The following is a 24,111-nucleotide window of genomic DNA, read 5'->3' as shown; positions in this document are numbered from 1 at the left end:
ACACTGCTGGGCCTCAAAAGGCATCTCATACATAAGGCCACTTCTCCAAGATCAGGAGACATAGCCGACTCATCTACTACATAGAAATAAGACAGAGAAAGAGGTATAATGAGGAGACAAAAGAACACTTTCCAAGCAAGGGAACAGGACAAAACCCCAGAAAAAGGACTAAATGAAACAGAAACAAATGACCTACTGGACAAAGAGTTCAAACAAAATCTCATAAGGATGCTTACAGATATTGGGAGAAGACTGGATGAAGACAGTGAGCTCATCAGCAAAGAACTGGAAGATATAAAAAAAAACCAATCAGACAGAAGAATAGAACACTGGAAATGAAAAATTCACTAGAGGGACTCAATAGCAGAGTAGAGGATGCAGAAGAACGGATCAGCAAGCTAGATGAAAGACTAGAGGAAATCACCCAAACTGAACAGAAAAAAGAAAACAGAATTAGACAGAATGAGAACAGTCTAAGGGAACTCTGGGACAGTATCAAGCACGCCAACATTTGGATTATAGGTGTCCTAGAAGGAGAAGAGAGAGACAAAGGGGCAGAAAATTTATTTGAAGAAATAGTAGATGAAAATTTTCCTAACCTAAGGAAGGAAACAGACATCGAAGTATAGGAAGCACAGAGAGCTCCATACAAGATAAGCCCAAAGAGGCCCACACCAAGACATATTATAATTAAAATGTCCAAAATTTAAGACAAAGAGAGAATCCTAAAGGCAGCAAGAGAAAAGTCCACAAGTGACATACAGAGGAAAGCCCATAAGGCTATCAGCGGACTTCTCAGCCGAGACCCTACAGGTGAGAAGAGAACGGCATGACGTATTTAAAGTGCTAAAAGGAAAAAACCTACGGTCAAGAATACTCTATCCATCAAGGTTGTCATTCAGAATGGAAGGAGAGATAAAGAGCTTCCCAGACAAGCAAAAATTGAAGGAGTTTATCACTAAGAAACCAGTTCCACAAGAAATGCTGAAGGAACTTATTTAAGTGGGAAAGTGATGACCACAAATAGAGATTAAAAAATTACCAAAAAAAAAAAATCCAAAAAAGAACCAGGCAATAAAATCACTTGTAAAGGTAAAAATATTTTAAAGGTAGCAGATCAACTACCTGTGAAGATAATATGAAAGTTAAAAGACAAATGTACTAAAATCACCTATTTCAATGATAAGAGGGTAATGGATAGACACACACTAAACAAGAGACTATATATGATTTGAAAAACATAAAATGTGGGAGGAGGGGAGTGAAAAAGTAGAGCTTTTAGAAAGAGGTCAAGCGGGCGCTGGCCCGGTGGCGCAGCAGTTAAGTGCACACATTCCGCTTCGGCAGCCCAGGGTTCGCCAGTTCGGATCCCGGGTGCGGACATGGCAACGCTTGGCAAGCCATGCTGTGGCAGGCGTCCCACATATAAAGTAGAGGAAGATGGGCATGGATGTTAGCTCAGGGCCAGTCTTCCTCAGAAAAAGAGGAGGATTGGCAGCAGTTAGCTCAGGGATAATCTTCCTCAAAAAAAAGAGAAGGAGGTCAAGCTATAGAGTTTATCAACTTGATATAGACTGTTATATACACAGAAAATTAAATAGGATCCTCATGGTAATCACAAACCAGAAACCTATAATAAGCAAGAAAAAAAGTAAGACAAAAGAAATCAAACATATTGCTAAACAAAGCCATCAGACCACAAGGGTAGAGAGCAAGAGAAAAAGAAAGGAACAGAAAAGAACTACTAAAACACCCAGAAAAAAAAAAGTAACAAAATGGCAATAAATACATACTTATCAATAGCTACTTTAAATGTCAGTGGACTAAATGCTCCAATCAAATGCCACAGGGTGGCCAATTGGATAAAAAAACAAGACCCATGTATATGCTGCTGCATACAGAAGACACACTTCAAACCTAAAGACACTCACAAACTGAAAGTGAAAGGATGGAAAAAGATACTCCATGCAAATAGCAAAGAAAAGAAAACGGGGGTAGTAATACTTAGATCAGACAAAATAGACTTTAAAACAAAAACTGTAACAAGAGACAAAGACGGGCACTACATAATGATAAAGGGGAAAAATCCAACAAGATGATATAACACTTGTAAATATCTATGCACCCAACATAGGAGCTCCTAAATATATAAAGCAATTATTAACAGACATAAAAGGAGAAATAGACAGTAACACAATACTAGTAGGGGACTTTAACACTCCACTTACGCCAATGGATAGATCATCCAAACAGAAGATCAATAAGGAAACACTGGCCTTAAATGTCACATTAGAGAAGATGGACTTAGTAGATATATACAGAACATTCTATCCAAAAACCACAGAATACACATTCTTTTCAAATGCACAGGGAACAGTCTCCAGGATTGATCACATATTAGGCCATAAAACAAGTCTCAATAAATTTAAGAAGATCGAAATAATACCATGCATCTTTTCTGACCACAAAGGTATGAAACTAGAAATCAACTACAAGAAGAAAACCAGAGAAGCCACAAAAATGTGGAGATTAAACAAAATGCTACTGAACAACGACTGGGTCAATGAAGAAATCAAAAAATTCCTGGAGACAAATGAAAATGAAAATACGACATGCCAAAATCTGTGGGATACAGGAAAAGCGGTTCTAAGAGGGAAGTTTATAGCAATTCAGGCCTACCTCAACAAAGAAGAAAAATCCCATATAGACAATCTAAAAGTGCATCTAAAGGTACTGGAAAAAGAACAACAAACACAGTCCAAAATCAGCAGAAGGAAGGAAATAATAAAAATCAGAGCAGAAATAAATGAAATAGAGACTAAAAAAACAATAGAAAAAATTAATGAAATCAAGAGCTGGTTCTTTGAAAAGATAAAATTTACAAACCCCCAGCTAGACTCATCAGGAAAAAAAGAGAGAAGGTTCAAATAAATAAAATCAGAAATGAAAGAGGAGAGATTACAACGGACACCTCAGAAATACAAAAGATAATAAAAGAACACTATGAAAAGCTATACACCAACAAATTGGATAATCTAGAAGAAATGGATAAATTCTTAGAAACATTCAACTTTCCAAAACTGGATCAAGAAGAAGTAGAGAATCTGAATAAACCAATCACCAGTAAGGAAATTGAAACAGCAATCAAAAACCTCCCAAAAAATAAAAGTCCAGGACCAGATGGCTTCACTGGTGAATTCTACCAAGCGTTCAAAGACTTAATACTTATCCTTCTCAAACTCTTCCAAAAAATTGAAGAGGAGGGGAGGCTTGCTAACTCATTCTACAAAGCCAACATTATCCTGATACCAAAAGCAGACAAGGACAACACAAAAAAAGAAAATTACAGGTCAATATCACTGATGAACATCGATGCAAAAATCCTCAACAAAATACTAGCAAATCAAATACAAAAATACATTAGAAAGATCATACATCATGATCAAGTGGGTTTCATTTCAGGGATGCAGGGATGGTTCAACATCCGCAAATCTATCAACATGATACACCATAGTAACAAAACGAAGAATAAAAATCACATGATCATCTCAATAGATGCAGAGAAAGCATTTGACAAGATACAGCATCCATTTATGATAAAAACCCTAAACAAAATGGGTATAGAAGGAAAATACCTCAACATAATAAAGGCCATAAATGACAAACCCACAGCAAATATTATTCTCAATGGAGAAAAGCTGAAAGCTATCCCTCTAAGAACAGGAACCAGACAAGGATGCCCACTGTTACCACTCTTATTTAACATAGATTTGGAAGTCCTAGCCAGAGAAATCAGGCAAGAAAAGGAAATAAAAGGGATCCACATTGGAAAAGAAGAAGTCAAACTGTCACTCTTTGCAGATGACATGATTTTGTATCTAGAAAACCCTAAAGAATCCATAAAAAACTTTTAGAAATAATAAATGAATATGGTCAAGTCGTGGGATACAAAATCAACGTACAAAAATCAGTTGTGTTTCTATACACTAACAACGAAGTAGCAGAAAGAGAAATTAAGAATACAATCCCATTTACAATTGCAACAAAAAGAATAAAATACCTAGGGATAAACTTAACCAAAGAGGTGAAAGATCTGTACACAGAAAACTATAAAACATTGTTGAAAGACATTGAAGAAGACGCAAAGAAATGGAAAGATATTCCGTTCTCTTGGATTGGAAGAATTAACATTGTTAAAATGTCCATACTTCCTACAGCAATCTATAGATTCAACGCAATCCCTATCAAAGTTCCAGCAACATTTTTCACAGAAATAGAACAAAGAATCCTAAAACTTATTTGGAACAACAGAAGACCCCGAATAGCCAAAGGATTCCTGAGAAAAAAGAACAAAGCTGGAGGTATCACACTCCCTGATTTCAAAATATACTACAAAACCATAGTAACCAAAACAGTATTGTACTGGCACAAAAACAGACACATAGATCAATGGAACAGAATCGAGAGCCCAGAAATAGACCCACACATTTATGGACAACTAATATTCCACAAGGGAGCCAAGAGCATACGATGGAGAAAGGAGAGTCTCTTCAATAAATGGTGTTGGGAAAACTGGACAACCACATGCAAAAAAATGAAAGTACGCCATAACCTTACACTGTGCACAAAAATCCACTCAAAATGGATTAAAGACTTGAATGTAAGACCTGAAACCATGAAACTTCTAGAAGAAAACATAGGCAGTACGCTCTTTGACATCAGTCTTAGCAGCATATTTTCAAGTACCATGTGGGACCGCGCAAGGGAAACAAATAAAAAATGAACAAATGGGATTACATCAAACTAAAAAGCTTCTGCACAGCAAAGAAAACCATCAACAAAATGCAAAGACAACCTAACAACTGGGAGAAGATATTTGCAAACCATATATCAGATAAAGAGTTAATATTAATATGCAAAATATACAAAGAACTCATATAGCTCAACAACAAAAAATCCAACAACCCAATTAAGAAATGAGCAAAAGATCTGAACATGGATTTCTCCAAAGAAGATATACGGATGGCCAACAGGCATATGAAAAGATGCTCAACATCATTAGCTATCAGGGAAATGCAAATCAAAACTACAATGAGGTATCACCTCTCTCCGGTCAGAATGGCTATAATTAACAAGACAGGAAACAACAAATGTTGGAGAGGATGTGGTGAGAAGGGAACCCTAGTACACTGCTGGTGGGAGTGCAAACTGGTGCAGCCACTATGGAAAGCAGTATGGAGTATCCTCAGAAAATTAAGAATAGATCTACCATAAGCTATCCCCCTGCTGGGTATTTATCCAAAGAACATGAAAATGCAAAGGCATAAAGATACTTGCACCCCTATGATCACTGCAGCATTATACACAATAGCCAAGACTTGGAAGCAACCTAGGTGCCCATCAAGGGATGAATGGATAAAGAAGATGTGGTATTTATACACAATGAAATACTACTCAGCCATAAGAAATGATGAAATCCGGTCATCTGTGACAAAATGGATGGTCCTTGATGGTATTAGGCTGAGTGAAATTAGTCAGAGGGAGAAAGTCAAATACCGTATGATCTCACTCATAAGTAGAAGATAAAAACAACGACAAACACATAGCAATGGAGATAGGATTGGTGGTTACCAGAGGGGAAAGGGGGAACGGGAGGGCAAAACGAATGATTAGGCTCACATGTGAGGGGATGGACTATAATTAGTTTTTGGGTGGTGAACATGATGTAATCTACACAGAATTTGAAATATATTACAATGTACATCCGAAAGCTATATAGTGTTATAATCCAATGCTACTGCAATTTAAAAAATTTCAAAAATTAAAAATAAAAAAATTATGGGCTAAAGAAAGAACATGTTTTACTTACTCAACCAGCTTACAGCAGGAAGTGACTACAGAGAAGCACATGGTCAATTACGTTAACTATTATGGAGTTTAAGTAAAGTAAGGAAAGAGTTGACTGATATACTAAAAAATGTTGTTTTCATTCACTCGTTCATTCATTCAATCTGTATTTAGTTCATATGTATCAAGTAGTTTCATTAATCCACTCTGTATCTCCTGGCACGGTGGGTACTCAAATATTTACCGAAACAAGGAAAGGAGAGAAAGGAGAGAAGAGCTTGTGCTGGGCTCTGAGAGGCAAAAAGGGTCTGCACAGGCAGAGTAGAGGCGAACGAGGGCAACAGTGGCAGAAATATGGAGATGACAAACAAGACAGAACTGGTAACAGGACGGTGGGCAATAAAATTAGAACGTGGTACAGATCACATGGAATCTTGAAAGTAACAGTGAAAGTTCAGTCTCGACCCTGATGGTAATGAGCTGCCTCTTGAAGGATTCTGAGATGACAAGACGAAGATGACAACTATGTGGATTTGTAAACTAAAACTGTTATGTAACCAGTACGGCACGTTAATGTTCAGGGTAGACAAGAGCATCACAGAGTGGCTGACCATGAATTCACAAATGAGAAAGATCTGTTAGGAGACAAATTCTTTATTACATGAGAAAGGCCTAAAAAATGGCAGCAATAAGAAAAGAAAAGGTCCGTTCATTTATTCCAGTCTTTTTTAAAGGTCCGTTAGTAAGGAATATAATTTTCATTATGTAGAGTCCTGCACAATTTTTATTTTTATTCCTCCATGTATCAAACGCATACACACAGTTGTTGGTGCCACATAAAAGTAATTTTTCTCATTTTATTTTCTAGCTGATGATTACTGGTATCTACCTAGTATTCATTTTCATATATTCATTTTTACTGATCGTCTTATTGAATTCCCTTATATTTTTAATAGGTTTAAAGTTGATATTCTTGGATTATAACATTTGACAATCATATGAAGCACAAAAGACAGTAAAATTTTTTACCTTTTAAAAATATTTCTCTTCCATTTTGTTTTCTTCTATTACTAATTAGCTACACTTTATACAATCACGTTGATTAACAGTAGCGATGGTGGTAATTCTCATCTTGTTCCTGCCTTTAATGGGGCCATTGATATATGTCAGGTCAAGGACTAACAAAATCAGAATTGCATTATGGAAAGCTGTCCCCAGAAGCAGCGTTGAGAATCAGTGGAATGACGGAAAGAGCTCAGAGACCAGTTAGAAGATTACTGCAGTGACACATGGTGAGATACTAATAAATGCTTATCTGAGGCTGTGGGGCTGAAGTACACGGTCCAGATTTCAGAGATACTGGTGAGGAAAGACCCATAAACTTAATTTAGGGGTGCAAAGAGACAAGGAAACTAAGATGCCTTGTCAGGTATCTAGCCTGGCCCCATTATGCAATCAATTGGCCATGTTAGGAATATTGGAGGAAAAGTAAGCCACCGACTGAGATCACACAGTAAAGGCAACTGGACACATGAGTCAAGCATCACTCATAGGATGACACCCATGTAAATGACAGCTCCAGGGGAAGGTCCATGAACGTAAGAGGATTCAGAGTTCGATGTTGGAGAATATCTACTTTTGGAAGGATGGTAAGGAAGGAACTGGCAAAGGAGATGAAGACGTTTAGCAAGGAGGTAGGGAAGAAGAGCTTAGCACGGTTAGCACCACAGCAATAGCTGGAGAATATCTTTCTTCAAAAAAATCAAAATTATACAGCTAAAGAAGAAAGACTCTGAGAGAAGGCTGACTTGGTTTTCAGGAGTTGACTGGTGACCTTTTTGGGCTTAACTTCAGTTGGATGATGAAAGGGAGACAGATAACACAGGCTTAAAAGAGAGGGTTGATTTTAAAAACTAACAGCAACAGGTAAATCTGCTAAATCTTGATGTATAACAATAGAAGGCAAACTGAATTTACCGGTAGAAACATAGGACAGTGGCATCAAGTGAGTTATGAAAACAGAGAAAAGGACTGACTGAAGATCTAAAAAAACCAATGGATAATTGAGGAAGCAAAGACCTGGATAAGGAAGTCAGTGAGAAAATTAGGAACCCAATGAAACGGGGAAAGAAACAGAACATAATTATTTTGAGGTGACAGAGATGGAAGAAGATACTCATTCTTGTCTATTTTTACAATAAAGTAGAAGGTAAGGTCAAGAGTCCTTGAGAGTTAATGATATTACAGAAGGCTAAGAAAAGACAATGTGGAGAATGGGCTGGAAAATCAAAGACCTCGGTGAGCTGGGTAGGACTAAGAGCCCAAACGAAGTTTTTTTGAAAAAGGAATTTGAAGTGTGCCAAGTCAGCACTTTTGCTTGGTCTTTAGAAGCAATGCTCTGTAGTCTAGAGGAAGGAAGCTCAGTGAGACAGTGGGTGTTCGGGAATGGACCAGAGGTGGCAGAGGCTAAGGTGTCAACAATTGTGGAGGCTCTGGTTGCGAGGCTTGTGCACGGAGTGCAGAGGGCAGGAGACACAGGTCAACACACTCGTCTCAGGAGCACACCAAGACCCCTGAGGGTGGGGCCCAGAGAACGTTTTACGGTTGGAAAAACAAGCACTTGTTATATAATTTTAATATTAAAAATTACACACTTATGAAAGCATCAAAGAAGAAACAACAGAGGGAGGCCTGAGGACACCAGATGCTTCTGGCAGGAACTCTAAAGCTGGTCTGTGACAGACGCAGAGGATCAGACCAGAGGAAACGGGAACAGGATACGATGTCCTATCAATACTGCTAGCCTCCTAAAATCGATTTTCCAACTCATAATGAGAATTTTAAAATACTTTTATCCACTGTCAACCTTTAAACCTGATAACTAAGATTGTGGGAATAGGGATTTGAATCAAAACATGAGCTGAATTTTTAAATGATACCTAATTTTTTGTTGTTGTTGATTTTATTTTTTAGGTATAACTGAATATGACATTGTATTAGTTTCAGGTGTACAATATAATGATTCAATATATGTATAGATCATTAATATTTTTTTACTAAAATATGAACAAAGCCAAAAATACCTTTAAAAATACCTCTACAGAACTAGTTTAAATCAGAACCAGATCTAAGCATCTTCCACTGAAACAAAATGAAAATACAAAAAGTTTCTTCTGCCCTATTTTAAGGAAAAAGCTTTATAGTACCTACAAGTTTCTATCATGAATACACTAGGATATTCATTCATTAAAGATTATGTTCACCAAGGATTTTGGGCATCCCAGAAGATAAATTCATATATGTAACCACAACTATGAAAAATATGCACACATACGGAAAATGACTGGAAGAGCAGTTCCCTTTGGGAAGAGGGAAGGGTAAGAGTCAGGCGAAGCACACAGGGCTTTCTGGGATGCTGGTGGTGTTCCCTATTTTAACCTGAATGTGCGGTCACTTCTTGATAACTTACTGAGCTGCACACTTAAAATACGGGCATTTTCCAATATGGCTGTTACACTTCAAATAAAAATGTCTAAGAAAAAGACTGAAAAGAAACATTAATATGCTATAACATAGATTCTTTCTGGAAAGGCGGGACCATGGGCAGTCTTTTTTCTTTCTTGTAAATGTAATTTGCCAATTTCATCATGGGAAAAAAAGATAAACTTTATTAAACATATAGAGGTGATATCTTAGAATGAACTAAGAATGTCTACCTTAAAAAAGATTAAAAAGAGAAATAACTATCCGCCAAAAGGAATGCGTAACAATATGTAAACCTGCAGCCAGCTTATAACCACTAAACTAAGTATCAATGAGCACTTGAAAGGGCAGAGCTGATGCTGCTGAGCACGGGGTCAGGAATGCTAAACACATTAATACGGAAAATCCCAGTTATACAAATGGATATATTACAGGTCTAAATCATAAACCTAAAAACAGAAAAAGGGGATCCAATTTAGAAATAATAAGGGTAAGAGAGAAAAGAGGAAATGCCAGGACTGTACAAATCATGATCAGAAGGAAAAAAAAGTCAAAGAAAAATTTTCTGAAGTGAAAGACAACTTCAGCCTGGTTAACAAGAGAGGCATAGAGTATTTCTCAGCAATTATCCTTAAAGAATGACCCCAGACACGTATCCGTCAAGTTTTAAACCTTTAAAGACAAGATCTTACACTGTGTCAAGAAGAGAAAAAGGTATAACGTAAGAATGCCTTTGGATCTCGTTTTTCAGATCTCTAAGAAGAGAGAAGCTAAAAAAGAAAAAGGAATTATAAATACAAGAACTCAGATAAATCTCTTTCAAGACAGAGAATATATTAAGACACAGAAGCTCTGTAACGTCAGCAAAGTCCTACAGCTGTGAAGATCCTGAGAGACAGTGAGTTTTCGAAAGCTGATGGAAAGTTACTTTCTAAGACAGTAAACTTTGAACAAAGGGTGAAACTAAATTAACACACAATCAGTAAACTTGACCACATGTTGCGAGAATAAAGGATAAATATGTCAAAAATAACTTAAACTACCAACACAAGGCTCCTGGGGTAGATTTTCATGGCTACCAATTCTCTGTGGTCCTCCCACCGAGAGGCAGAGTCTCCTTCTCACTCTGTGAAGCGGCTGCCTCATGACTGACTGCAGCACAAAGGATGCTGTGTGGCCTCCAAGTCTGTCCTGAAGACCCCTGCAGCTTTGCTCTCAGCCTCCTGGCGATTGACACCTGCCGAGTGAAGCGGCCTGGGCTCATCTGGGACACGTGGCTCCGGAGACAACCGCACCACAGCGGGCGTGTGAGGGAGGCCACCCACCTTGGACCACCCAGCCCTGGTTACGCCACCAGATGACTGGAGTCACGTGAGGGACCCCAGAGACACCAACAGAAGAACTGCTCAGCTGAGCCCAGCCCCAACTGCTCACTCACAGAATTGTGAGCAAAGACAACTGCTGTTTAAGCCACTAAGTTGTGGGGGGGTTTGTTATGTATCAATAAACAAGTGAGATAAAATAAGTGAGAGAAGACTAGGGAGATGCACCAAGAACTTGATCCTTATTTCCCTTAGAAAGGAGTTTAATGTTACTTGGTAAAAACACATAAATAATACAAATGTCTGTGTTAATGTTAGATATGTAAAAAATAAAAATAAAAAAATTGGTTGAGATTATCATCTTAGTTTGAAAGGAAAAAAAGTTTAAAGTCCAAAACAGAATATTAAAAAAAATGGAGGAAAAAAGGATTAACTTTTAAAGATAAATTTACAGGGAGAAGAATGACACAAACTCATCAGTGAAAATATCATACAGAAAGTAACTAGATCCTAGGACTCAGAGTTAGAGAACCAAATCCAATAGGTTACAAATCTTAACCTGGTGAGTTTCTCAAAGTCTCCCACATATCTATCACTTTTAATCTGCCTTTTAATTTGAGTGTTTAGACCATTTACATTTAATATAATTGTTGAAATGGCTGGATTTAAAAGTTTCCAAACATAAGATCATGTCATCTGTGAACAGAGAGAATTTTACCTCTTCCTTTCCAATTTAGATGCCTTTTATTTCTTTACTCTGACTAATTGCTGTGGCTAGGACTTCCAATACCACGTTGAATAGAAGTGGTGAGAGCAAGCGTCCTTGTCTTATTCCTGGTCATAGAGGAAAAGCTTTCAGTCTTTCACCATGGAATACGATGCTGGCTGTGGGTGTTTCTATATGACATACATTTTCATTGCTTTGGGGTAAATACCTAAGAGCGTTATTGCTGAGATGTATGGTAAATTTATACATTTAACTTTTTAAGAAAGTTAAACTTTTCCAAAGTGACAGCAACATTTTACATTCCCATCAGCAATATGTGGGAATTTCCTCCTTCTTGAACTACTTTTTTCTTTGAACTTCAAAGACACTATACTTTTGTAGTTTTCCTTCTACCTCACTGGCCATTCCTTCTTAATCCTCTTTGGTGGAATTCTCTTCCTTCAGACTTCTAGTTTCTTCTGAGCCTCTTCATCTACATACTCTCTCTAGATAATTTCACTCCACCTCAAAATTTCTAAAATGATTTATATGCCGAAAACTCCCAAATTTGTACCTCTTGCCCTAAACTGTTCCAAGGTGGATAAGCCTATATCTGTCTACTCAACAATTCCATTTGAATGTCTAACAGGAGACATCTCAAACGCAATTCTTGATTGTTCCTATCCCAAATCATCTCCTCTTCTCCTATCTCAGTAATTAAACCACTTTCCAATTTGTTTTCTAGATGCAAATCTTAGGAGGAATCATTGATTCTCCTGTTTTTCTCATAGCCCATTTCCAATCCATCAGCCAATCCTACTATCATTATCTCCGAAATGTTAGGTTGAATTCTGTGAAATTTCCAGCAATTTCATAGGGCTCAACCTAATATATTCTAAATCTCTCCATCTCTTGGATTTTAAGTTGCCACTGTCTTTGGCCTAGGTTACTTCTAGAGACTCCAAAGGAACCTCCAGGCTCCCAATCTTCCCTATGGGCTATTCTCCCACAGCAGCCAGAGGAATCTTTAAAAACACAAATCACTGGACAGCCACAAGCAAAAGAAGGAAACTGAACCACTTTCTTACACCATACACAAAAATTAACTCAAAATAGATTAAAGACTTGAACATAAGACCTGAAACCATAAAACTCCTAAAAGAAAACATAGGTGGTAAGCTCGTTGACACAGGTCTTGGCCATGGTTTTTCAGATGTGACAACAAAAGCAAAAATAAACAAGTGGAACTGCATCAAACTAAAAAGCTTCTGCACAGTAAAGAAAATCATGAACAAAATGAAAAGGCAACCTACTGAATGGGAGAAATTTTTTGCAAATCATATATCTGCTAAGGGGTTAATATCTAAAATATATAAAGAACTCATAAAACTCAACAGTAAAAAAGAGAAACAATCCAATTTAAAAATGGGCAGAAGATCTGAATAGACATTTTCCAAAGAAGATATACAGATGACCAAGAGGTACATGAAAAGATGCTCAACATCATTAATCATCAGGGAAATGCAAACCAAAACCACAATGAGATATCACTTCACACCTGTTGGAATGTCTATTATCAAAAAGACAAGAGATAAGTGTTGGTGAGGATGTGGAGGAAAGGGAACCCTTGTGCACTGTTTGTGGGCATGTAAATTGGCACAGACACTATGGAAAACAGTATGCAGGTTCCTCAGAGAATTAAAAATAGAACTACCATATGATCCAGCAATTCCACTTCTAGGTATTTATCCAAAGAAAATGAAAACACTAATTTCAATAGATATCTGCACCACCATGTTCATTGCAGCATTATTTTCAACAGTCAAGACATGGAAACAAGCTAAGTGTCCATCGATGGGTGAATAAAGAAGATGTGGTACACAGATACAACAGAGTATTACTCAGCCATAAAAAAGAATGCAATCTGGCCATTTGTGACAACATGGAAGGACTTTGAGAGTATTATGCTAAGTCAAATAAGTCAGACAGAGAAAGGCAAATACTGTATGATCTCACTTATATGTGGAATCTAAAAAAAAACTAAAACCAAAAAACAAGCTCATAGATTCAGAAAGCAGATTGGTAGTTGCAGAGGCAGGAGGCGGGGAGTGGGCAAAATGGGTGAAGAGGGTCAAGAGGCACAAACTTCCACTTGTAAAATAAGTAAGTCATGGTGATGTAATGTACAGTATGGTGACTATAGTTAATAATATTGTATATTTGGAAGTTGCTAAGACAGTAGATCTTAAAAGTTCTCATCACAAGAAAAAAATTTTTTTTTGTAATAGTGTATGGTGATGGATGTTAACTAGACTTATTGTGGTGATCATTTCACAATATACACCAAGTATCAAATCATTACGTTATACAGCTTACACTAATATAATGTTATATATCAATTATATCTCAATAAAAAAAATCCATGAATCAATTTCTATCATTCTTCTGCTTTTAAATCTCCAATGGCTTTATAATGTGATTACAAAGAAGATCAAACTCAACATGTCTACTAGGCCTGCACAATTTGGCCCCAACCCAGTTCCTATCCCTTGTCCCGTCATTCACGAGGCTCCAGCCACACTGGCCTCTTTCTGTCCCTTAATCATACTAAATCCATTACTGTCTCAAGGACTTGACATTTGTTGTTTCCTCTCTGATAAACATTCTCCCCTTGGATTTTTGGCTGGATGGCTCCATTCCATTACTTAGTTTTCAACTCAAATTTCACTTTCTCAGAGAGCGTTCCCCAGACCACTCAAGCAAAAGTACCCCTCCCCACTTCCCTATCAAATTGCTCCAATTCTGAAGAGCACTTACTACTACTGAAATCATCTTGTTTGTTTACTTGTTTATCATTTCATTTCTCCCACAGTACATTAGCTCCATGACAGCAGGAATCTAGTCTGTTGTGTTTACTGCTTTTTCTTAGTGCCTAGAACAAGGCCCAGCACTAAGCAGGCACTGGACAAACGTTTATGAATGATACGACGCATAACACATCATAAAGGAATGAATGCGTATTTTCTCAAAGCATCCTTTGCTCTCCTCTATCATAGCATTTATCACGCAACCTGTCCTACAGCTGTAGTAGACACTCAATAAATTGACAGCATCAATGAATGTCAAAAGAGCATTAAGAGAAATAGTAATTATGTTATAATACTTTTAAAATATTAAAAATACATTAATAATGAAAGATGTATTAAATAATAAAAACTCTTCAACATTTCATTTGTATGACCTACAACACATAGCAAAAAATTATAGAAAGAAAAATTGACTAACAATGAAGAGTAAGGAGAAACATAAAATTTACTTAGTAATCTCAGCACTCAATTTTTTTAAATATAACAATTAAACAGATATATTTTCCTAAGTTCTAATGTTGACTAATATGCTATGAAGAGGAAGAAGTGATTTCTTTATTCTCAGGTACTACCCGCTCCTCCATCATGGGGCTGTGGCATGCTGTGACCTTTGCCTGTTGACAGTCTTCCTCCTGTCTCTTCATACTGTCAATGCCTACTCATTCTTCAGATCTCAGATGAGCCTCACTTCCTTACAGAATTCTTCAATAGGTCAAAGAGCCACCTGATTATGAACTCTTGAGGAACAACGTGCTTCTCCTTCATAGGCTTGACATTCGTTTGTGAGATTATTTGATATAACAGTGGACTATACGCTTTACGAAGGCAGGGCCCATGTTTACCTTTATTTCCCACTGGATCCCCAGTACCTAGCACAAGGTCTGACATGGGAACATATCTATGGAAAGAGCAAATGAAAGAGAGGGAGTGGTCTTGTTTCTAAGGTCCTTCCTAATCCCAAGATTCTGTCCCACTGTAAATTAACTCAGTGGGATTTCTAGCACAGCTGAACTACACATTATGCCATTGAACCTGCTGCTTTTTCAGGGCTTGAAGACCCCGTTTCCCACTCCTATCTGCTCTCAATAGCAACTATTTCCTTAGTATAAAGGGAAGTTGGTTATTCAACTGGAAGAGGTGGGTGGCAGTCACCAGACTACAAACAAAATGGATGGCCTTGGAATAAAAGCTATTATTATTTAAGAAAGCATAAAATCTGATTAATAAAATCCTGTGAAAACAAAGTTCCTTTTCATGAGGTGACCTATGCGTGGAGGATTTAGAGAACATCTGGCACTCCTAGACCAACTGAGGCACAGCCGTGGCCAAGGAAGGCCAGGAGGCACGCGTGCTGCCCGGGCCACAGCCCGAGACTCACGGAGGCCAGGCTGACAGAAACACAGAGAAGGAAAGTCCTCATTGAGGGCTTGGTTTAGGATTGCCACATTTCAACAGACGCAACACAACTGTTTTATTTAACTGGGATAGCAAACAGGTAAGATTAGTTTATTAAAAATCATGTATAATAAATCTATTTCTCAGGAAAGGAACCAGCTCATTTGAAGCACACTGTATTTACATTAAAGATAATGCCATTTCACCCATCACTGTTTCAGTTTCTTCTTCTCTTAGATGCTATTAAGTCATTTTTAAACAATTATTTTATTGTTAATGAGATTATTCTAATGTCATTGAGAATGAGAATATTTTAAACTCAGAAGTATGTCTTAAATTCCTAAAATAAAAAGAAGCCCATGTATTCATTTAAATTTAAGAACACAGTAATGAGAAATGAGATTTGCTTTTTGTCTAACTTCTAAAATTGATCATAAAAGCATAATTTCTTAGTCACACTCTAGAATTTCCACATATTATTTGTTTCACTGATATGCTGGTATTTTCACAGACTCTGTGTTATAAAGTCCCTCATCACTCAACACATTCTAGTGTTTCTGACCTCAGTTTACAATTTCCAAAACTGAAATAGCTTAAAAAAAGTCCTGAAGAATACTTAAATTCCAAAATACTGACTCTAAAGTCCTCAAGAGAACAAAAGTAGGAAAATATAAAGTTTACAAATTAAAATAGGAGCCACTCTCCTCTGCTTTGTTCCCCATCTGAAGCCTCCCTCTCTTCTGATGTGGGATGTGGAGATGATGGTGACTGTCCTGGGAGGGAAATGACCTCCCGTCATCTCAGCTTCTTAGAGGGACTGCTGGAGCTAGGACCACACACACTGACTCCCACCAACCTCTGGGGACAGTCCTTCCCGAGTCCTTTCTTCTCTTGTCACGCTTTCCACTGGAAAAGGGCTACTCGGAGCCTTCAGCATGACAGGCACAACATTTGTGGGGAGGGCTCCTGTCCCTCTCAGAGGAGAGAGTCTTTCCAGAGGAGAGGCATGTCGTCTCTGGATACCTGTCCTTCTCTAGTATTTCCAGTGCTCAAATGCTCAAGTTTATACAGCTAAGAGGTCAGGCTGATTAAGTAAAGTACTTTGTTCTGCCCTAAGGGCAACAGTTTTGTTCACAAAAAGCAACACATGCCACACGCAGAGCTATCTGGGAAGTGTGCGGGTGGAAAAGCATCAGCAGTTTGCCTCCGTTACCTGAGTAGGACTCTGAAGACTCAAATCCAAACCGCAAGTAAACTCCGTGTGATGCTCCACTGTTTCAAGAAGAGGGTCAGGATTTGAAAAGTTCCAGAATCTGTGAACATAAACAAAAAGAAACAATTTAAGTGCCAAAACTACCAAAAATTTATCTAAGAAAAAAACAGATCTTTAACATAGCAAAGATTTTACCAAAACAGATTCAACCAATTCATAAATGCAGAGCCCCACTACTGATCCACATAAAAAATCTAATAAAGAAAAAAAAGTACTCCATTCTATTATATGTAAAAAACCAAAACAAAATAGATTAATCAATCTACTCTTGTAAGAGATTATTATATTCCCATTAGTAGACTTTGTAGGATGGAAGCTTAACAAGTTTGAGTAAAACATTTCTACATCGCACAAGCACATTGGAGATGAGAGACACTAACGCTTTTGCAGCAATTTCTAAAAGCATTCACGGCTGTAAAATTAGGATATTGGATTACGTGAACTCTAACATTTTATGATTTTAAATACTACTTCATTTCTCGAGGACTGACATGAAAAGATCTTAGGTTTAATTTACATTTCAACAGCAATTCAAATTCTTTAAAAAGCATCTGTTCTCTTTTGAAAATCTCTGTAATTCTGAAACTATCTTTTTATTTAAGGTACAGCCTTTCTTACAGAGTCCATGTCAATGTAATTTCTAGAGTCAAGAAAAATTGAAATATGTTTTCCTGGGCCCATATTAAGTAGTCTATTTATCCTCTATAGACTGGGAGTGGAAATACTTACCACAATATACCGCTGATTTCTATTGTACAGAGAAGAATACGGCTCTACTTTCAATACACAAAATAGTACTTTATTCTAAAGCTTTATTTGCTCATCATCTTCCTTATTTAACTCTAAACACACCATAAAATGAACACATTTGAAATCATAGAGTGATACCTCAATTCAGCTCCCTAATGATCCACAACATGCAACTCACCGAAGGTTTGGCAGATGTCTTTGAAAGAGAGTAAATACCCAGAACCAACAGTCAGAGTTTGTTTAACCTGGTCGTATTATTTCTCTAATAAATACAGAGTTGGTCTTATTAAGTTTGAAAAGGATTGTTGCTATGGATAATCCACTGTGTGGATACAGGGAGACAATGAATAAATAGCTCATTTATCAGATTACTGAAACCTGCAAAATACAGAAGGAGAGTGATTTTACTCTTGAAAATTTGCCTGTTCAAACAAGTGATGGAACCAGCTGCAGCCCTTCTCTGCATTACTAACAGGGGTCTCCACTGTCTTCACGTATTTGTTGTTTTGGGTCGAGCGACAGTGAACTGTACTGAAATCTAATTTTTTTATCTTGATAATGTTTACAAAAGCAAAAGTAAATATTTAACTGTGTAATTTCATTTCTAAAACATAGTTATTCACCGATTTGCATTATTTGAAACAATAATCAAATGATTTTGTATATACCCATTATGTTTCAAAATATATTCAAATGGTTTTAAAAATATGCATTTAATATGGCAAAAAAAAAAATGAGCTAAAGGGACAGTGAGGGTAGGAAAGGAGACTGTAAGCAGACTAGATCCCAGGAAACTGTACACACTTGACAGGGAGATCTGGAGATGCCGAGCTTTCCAGCAGCCAAAGGAAAAAGGGCCCTGAATTCCTAGTGTCTACTATCAAAGTGCTCTTGGAAATCTCAGAGGGAAATTCCCCCTGGGAGTTTGTGGAGAAGAAACCCCACACCTATGTAATGAAGAGCATCCTCACGTGTCTTCAGGAAACACAGAGATGCTGTTTCTCAGGCTGCTCCTCAGGAGTCAAAGGTGTCACCCCAAAGGGCAACCTGGTGGAATCATTCCACAGGAAGGTCAAGTTAATCCCAGTATTCGGCTCTCTGACCTCATTTGGAATACAGATTTTATTTCAATAGAATGGAGGGGCTAAACAGTCCTTAGACAAACCATAAAAATTGGTTTCTTTCAGTAGAACTTTTTAAGGATGACAAAAAGCAACAAGGGTTCGTTTCTACCCTCCTGACAAGTTCCTGGAAGGCAGTTTTTGTTGTTCTGTTGTCGTAAGGCAGGTCAGGCTAAGGCTGCACCGAGGACAAGACAGGCAGGCCCGATGAGGACATGCACGTGAAAGCAGCCTACTGCAGCTTGAAAGAGGGAGAAGGGAGGTCACACGTGCGGGAGGGCTGAGATTCTACTCTGAGTTGCTCCGCGGGTAGTCAAGGTCCCACCCAGCTCCACACCACAGGTCACGCCTGCCATACACTGCCATAACCTTAGCCTGGGAAACACGACCAAGTATTTACCCGCATCCTACAAACAGTGCATCAGACAAAACGCATGCTAAAACTCTAAGGGTCCTACTTGGCAAAGGGACGTTTGGTCTAGCGAGTGACACAGAAGTGCTCTTGGCTACCACACCGTTTCACAGCTCTGACGGAAAGCGTGTAACATGCCAAGTGTACGTTACGGTGCAAACATGATGAGAGGTTCACTCCCAGCAGGATGGCTGACTAGGTACCTAGACCAGCATTCCTACTGGAAAAACCTGAAAATCCTAGATGACACATAAAAATAACCACCACCACAAAAACTTGATGAAAGTATCAGTGATGAACTCTCAGGAGAAAACTATGCTTAAATGGAAACCCAGAGCAGTGCACATAACAAGGACGCCAGCTTCTGCCTTGAGAGGATCTGCTGAATAGGGGGAGCCCAAGCTTCAGTTTTCTTAACCTCAAGGGGATCAGGACCCAGGAAAGTCAGAAAAATTAATATTAATAATTTAAAAATAATTTTCAGTAAACTAAAATATCTTATCAAAAATATCAAGTTAAGGGGGCTGGCCCCGTGGCGTCATGGTTAGGTTCATGTGCTCTGCTCTGGTGGTCCAGATTCACAGGTTCAGATCCTGGGTGGGGACCTACAGACCACTCGTCAGCCATGCTACGGTGGCATCCCACATGTAAAGTGGAGGAAGACTGTCCCAAATGTTAGCTCAGGGCAAATCTTCCTCAGCAAAGAAAAAAAAGAAAAGAAAAGAAAATCAAGTTAAATATAGTGAACTTTACAACGTAAATAAGTTTAGAAAACCAAAAGCTAAGCAATGTGTCTATACACTATAATTTATTTTTAAGCACTAATGGCTTTCTTAATAACAAAAGAATATATGTATTTCTTGCCTCATTCCCACTCTAACAGCAACTATTGTTAACAGTTTGATGTGTACATTTCCAGAATTTTTCTACATATCTTCACTCAAGTTCCAGCAAGAAGGGGTGAGTTGTAAGAAGGAAGTGAGCGTTTCTCCAGGTTTTCTCATGCTTGCAGTTAATAAAGTGGGCAAGCCTCTCTGCAATCTTCTTCTGGACGCGAGGAGCCCATAATGTGCCCATCACACAAGTAAAGTGGGCTCCTCTCTATTGGGAGAAGTCAGGCTACATACATCATTAAGTAGTCAAATAAGACATATTATTTTTAAGTGAAATGTTTGTTTTGGTCCAGCACATATTCTACTTGGTGCCTTTTTGTCTCTTTGCTGATGAAATCATTGACTATTTAAGCTCTCTCATGGGAAGTAAATATACTGCACAGGCCTCCGATGATTAAAAATATTACAGAACCGTAGGAACATTTTTCATTTAAATGGGAGATGGAGAGAGAGAGAAAAATCCATCATGATACAACTCCTTGGTTGAGTCCCTTTTTGCCTTCTGACTCCACAATTCTTTAACAAAGCAAGAATGTGGCACTGTGTTCAATAAAACAACAAAACTATTTCAAAAATTAAGCTGAAATCACTTTTTACTTTACTAAAGTGTAATTTTAAATCTCTATGGTAACATTTTTGAATTTTAGCCAATAGACGAATTCAGCAGAAGGTTTAAAATATTTTTCAAAGTTCTTCCCTTTCCCTTCCCGTTCTCCACTTAGGAGTTAGTCATTAATTCTTGGTGAGTCTCTCCTAACTACAAGAAAAAGACAGGGAAATGTTTTGGCTACTTTTTGACGCTCTCCGCGCACATTACTTTGGTGGTGCGGGTTTGCCGCTGTTCACACTGCCCAGTGAACTTTTCAGGGCCCACAGGCAGTTAGGTCCTCCCGTAGTGCCTTGTGGTCATCCTGTGTTTTTAAAATTTTAACCAAATTGCACCATCATAATTCCCTCTGTTTGCACTGCTTGGTCTCCAGTGTGATAAGCAAAAAATGTCACCAGAGCTTCTTGTCATCTGATTACTCGTCTCTTCACCAGTCTGAGTGCTGGCAGAGCAGGCACCGTGCTGAGCACCAGAAGCGGGAGACCGGATCAGCCCTCTGGCAGCTCACAGCTCGGTGGGACAGATGGATGACTTTAAAAATCACAAAAATACAAACTTCCTTCAACGGACAAGAGCCTGAAAAGACAATGCAGGGCGATGTAAGAATGACGCCCTGAGGACGTGACAGCGAGCTGAAACCTGAGGGGTGAGGACTTAGACTGGTGGAGAACAAAGATGGCAGCTTACCCCTGTCGGCTGGGAGACGGACAGTGTGACAGACAGGCTGTGACGGTGTGACAGAGGGGAGCCTGACAGTGTGACAGAGGGGAGCCCAACGGAGTGACAGAGGGGAGCCCAACAGAGCGACAGAGGGGAGCCCGACAGAGCGACAGAGAGCATGACGGTGTGACAGAGAGGAGCCCGATGGAGAGACAGAGAGGAGCCCGACGGTGTGACAGAGGGCCCCATGGCTGGGGCAGGGGAAGGCGAAGCAGGGCCGGTCACACAGGTTTATAGGCGATGTGAAGAATTTGGAATTTTCTCTTGTTTAAAATACACATAGACACACACAAACATACACTATGAATGGTCTAAGCAGCAGATTTATATAGTCAGCTTTGCCTTCTTTAAAAAATTTTTTTAAATAAACTTCGTTAATTTTGAGTAGTTTTAAATTTATCGAAAAAACCTGTGAAGGCAGCACAGAGAATTCCCGTACAGTATGACCTCATGCGGTGCGGCGAGCTTTGCCTGTTGAAGGTGTCCCGGGCCCCTGTGAGGAGAATGAACTCGAGGGCTCAAGAGCGGGGTGGAGCGCTCAGTGGTCCCAAACGAGGGTACCGTAGCTTGGATTTAAGGGGTAACAGTGATGATGAAGAAAGGTCGACAGACTGGAAATACATTTAAGTGGAAGAATTAGTAGGACAGAAGAAATCAAGAATGATTCACAGGACAGAAAATGTCAAGAATGATTCCCATGTTTCTGTCTCCTACTGTAGTACAACACTTCTATGCATTTATTTATTTATGAGCGTATTTTCCACTAATGGGCACTAAGCCCCTTGAATTCTGGGAGAGTATCCTAGTCTTCTCTGCATCTCTTGCATGTATAAAAGTGGACAAAGAATGTCTCATGAATCAATGAATGAAGAAATAAATTAATTAAATGAGTATATTAAGGACAAGATCAATAAAAAAGGCCAACACCACAAATAAGGTAACTTTTAAATCACCTACAGACATGCTTCCCAAATGATGGCCCAAAGACTCATTATATCAGACATGTAGAAAAACTTGCTGAAGAAGTTTTTCCTGAAAATTCTGATTGAGTAGATCTGTATGGAATCCAGAAATCTCTTCCCAGGAAAGGCTGATGTTCAACCAGCTAGGTTTGGGAATCACCATCTAAAGCAGTCTTCCCAAGCTTATCTCAACAGACACAGATCTGATAAATTCCCGTTCACAAAGTGCCTTCAAGCAGAGGGCGAGGCGAAGGGAAGAGCCACTGGACAGTGGTTCTCAGCCTCGGCTACACTGGAATCAACTGAGAAACTTCAAAAGCACTGATGTGTGAATGCTACTCCTAGAAATTCTGATTTAATTGGCTGGGAGTATGTCGCGGGCATTGGGAGGTTCAAACATTCTCCAGGTGATTGCAACGTGCAGCCAGATTCAGAAGGTCTGAAGTTTGCTCGAGAATTTGCTTTGGACACAAGTTCCTGCAGCTGATGTTGCTGGTCCCAGGACCACACTCTGGAAACCACTGATCTAGACAGTTGTTTTTGGGAAGAAGTTATTAATACACTGTGCCTCTAACCACTAGCGAAGGCAAAACTTTGGGGAGGGATAAATATATCAGAAGCAAAAGATAGGCAAAGATTTTCACAGGAAGAGTAACACTACTGTTTCATATAATTTGATTAACTCAGCAGACTAGGTATAAACGGCTGCTATGTTCTTTATTGCTAAAAAATAACAAAACAGTATCAATGTTAGCTCCTGCTTCCCAAAAATAAAGAATGAAGATGATCCAAAACTGAGTTTCTCACTTTACCCAACCCATCCTTAGCAAGAAAGACTAATGCACAGCCTGCACGGTCTTTCCCATCATCTTCCACACTGCTGATCAGATCCAAACAGTGTGATTATTCTCGTTTCAGAGATGAGGAGCATATGCTCAAAGAAATTAAGCAACCCATGGGGAGAGAGCTAACAAATGGCAGCCCCAAAGCATGGACTCTACTGGCATCATGTCAAGTACTTCTTCTACTGAAAGATGCTGTCGTCCACTTTTTCTCTAAGCCTGGGCCATGCCAGGGAATCTGGAATACAGGTGGGCAGGATCTGGGATTCTTCAAGCAGTTCTGATTAACACCCTGGAAGTTCAGATGGATCTGGACCAAGTCTGGCTTCCCTCAAACTCCTCAAACTACACAGAAAATTCCAGAAGCCAAAGTCCATGCCAAGACTCCATTCGTCTGCCAACTTACATTCCAAACCAATGCCTAAGGAAATTACGAGCCAGAATAAATCTGGAGTATAGGAATTTTCCCTTTTGTCTTCTAATATTTTTATACACACTTACTGCATCCTCTCATCTACCTTCTGCCTCTTCCTGACATAGCACTGCTCAACTGATCCGCTCTTTCTGTAACCTCACAGATTCCCATCCTTTGAAGTGAGTCCTCCCCTCAGTAGGAGACATGGAGTCACAGGCTTAATACTCCACCGTCTGCATCGCTTTGGAGGGGATTAAAGACAGAAATCGTAGACTAGCAAAACAACTTTATAAACAGCTAAATTTTCATCCATTAACTCAAAAATACTTAATGAGTCGTAATGCTCATTTATTTGCATGATTGACTTGGAGAGTTGTTTGGTTTTTTGTTTTTGGAACTGGTAATAACAAAAATAAAGTTTAAAACAGAAAAACACTTGCCTGCTAAATGAAGAATATATGCTAATTTCAAAGGATTGCCGAACAATTTTCAAAGA

General features: G+C 38.7%; 1 protein-coding gene across 1 annotated transcript in view; it reads right to left on the bottom strand.

Moving 5' to 3' along the window:
* The window catches only part of PEX7 (peroxisomal biogenesis factor 7), a 91,064-nt gene that overhangs the window by 10,399 nt on the left and 56,554 nt on the right, over nucleotides 1-24,111 (bottom strand). The window contains exon 9 of the mRNA XM_023651185.2: nucleotides 16,834-16,933. Coding sequence (XP_023506953.1) covers nucleotides 16,834-16,933 — 100 coding nt within the window. The remainder of the gene's footprint in view (nucleotides 1-16,833; nucleotides 16,934-24,111) is intronic.

The sequence above is a fragment of the Equus caballus genome, chromosome 10 (assembly GCF_041296265.1).
Source record: "Equus caballus isolate H_3958 breed thoroughbred chromosome 10, TB-T2T, whole genome shotgun sequence".
Taxonomy (NCBI): Eukaryota; Metazoa; Chordata; class Mammalia; order Perissodactyla; family Equidae; genus Equus; species Equus caballus.
This window is presented reverse-complemented; position numbering and strand designations above follow the sequence as displayed.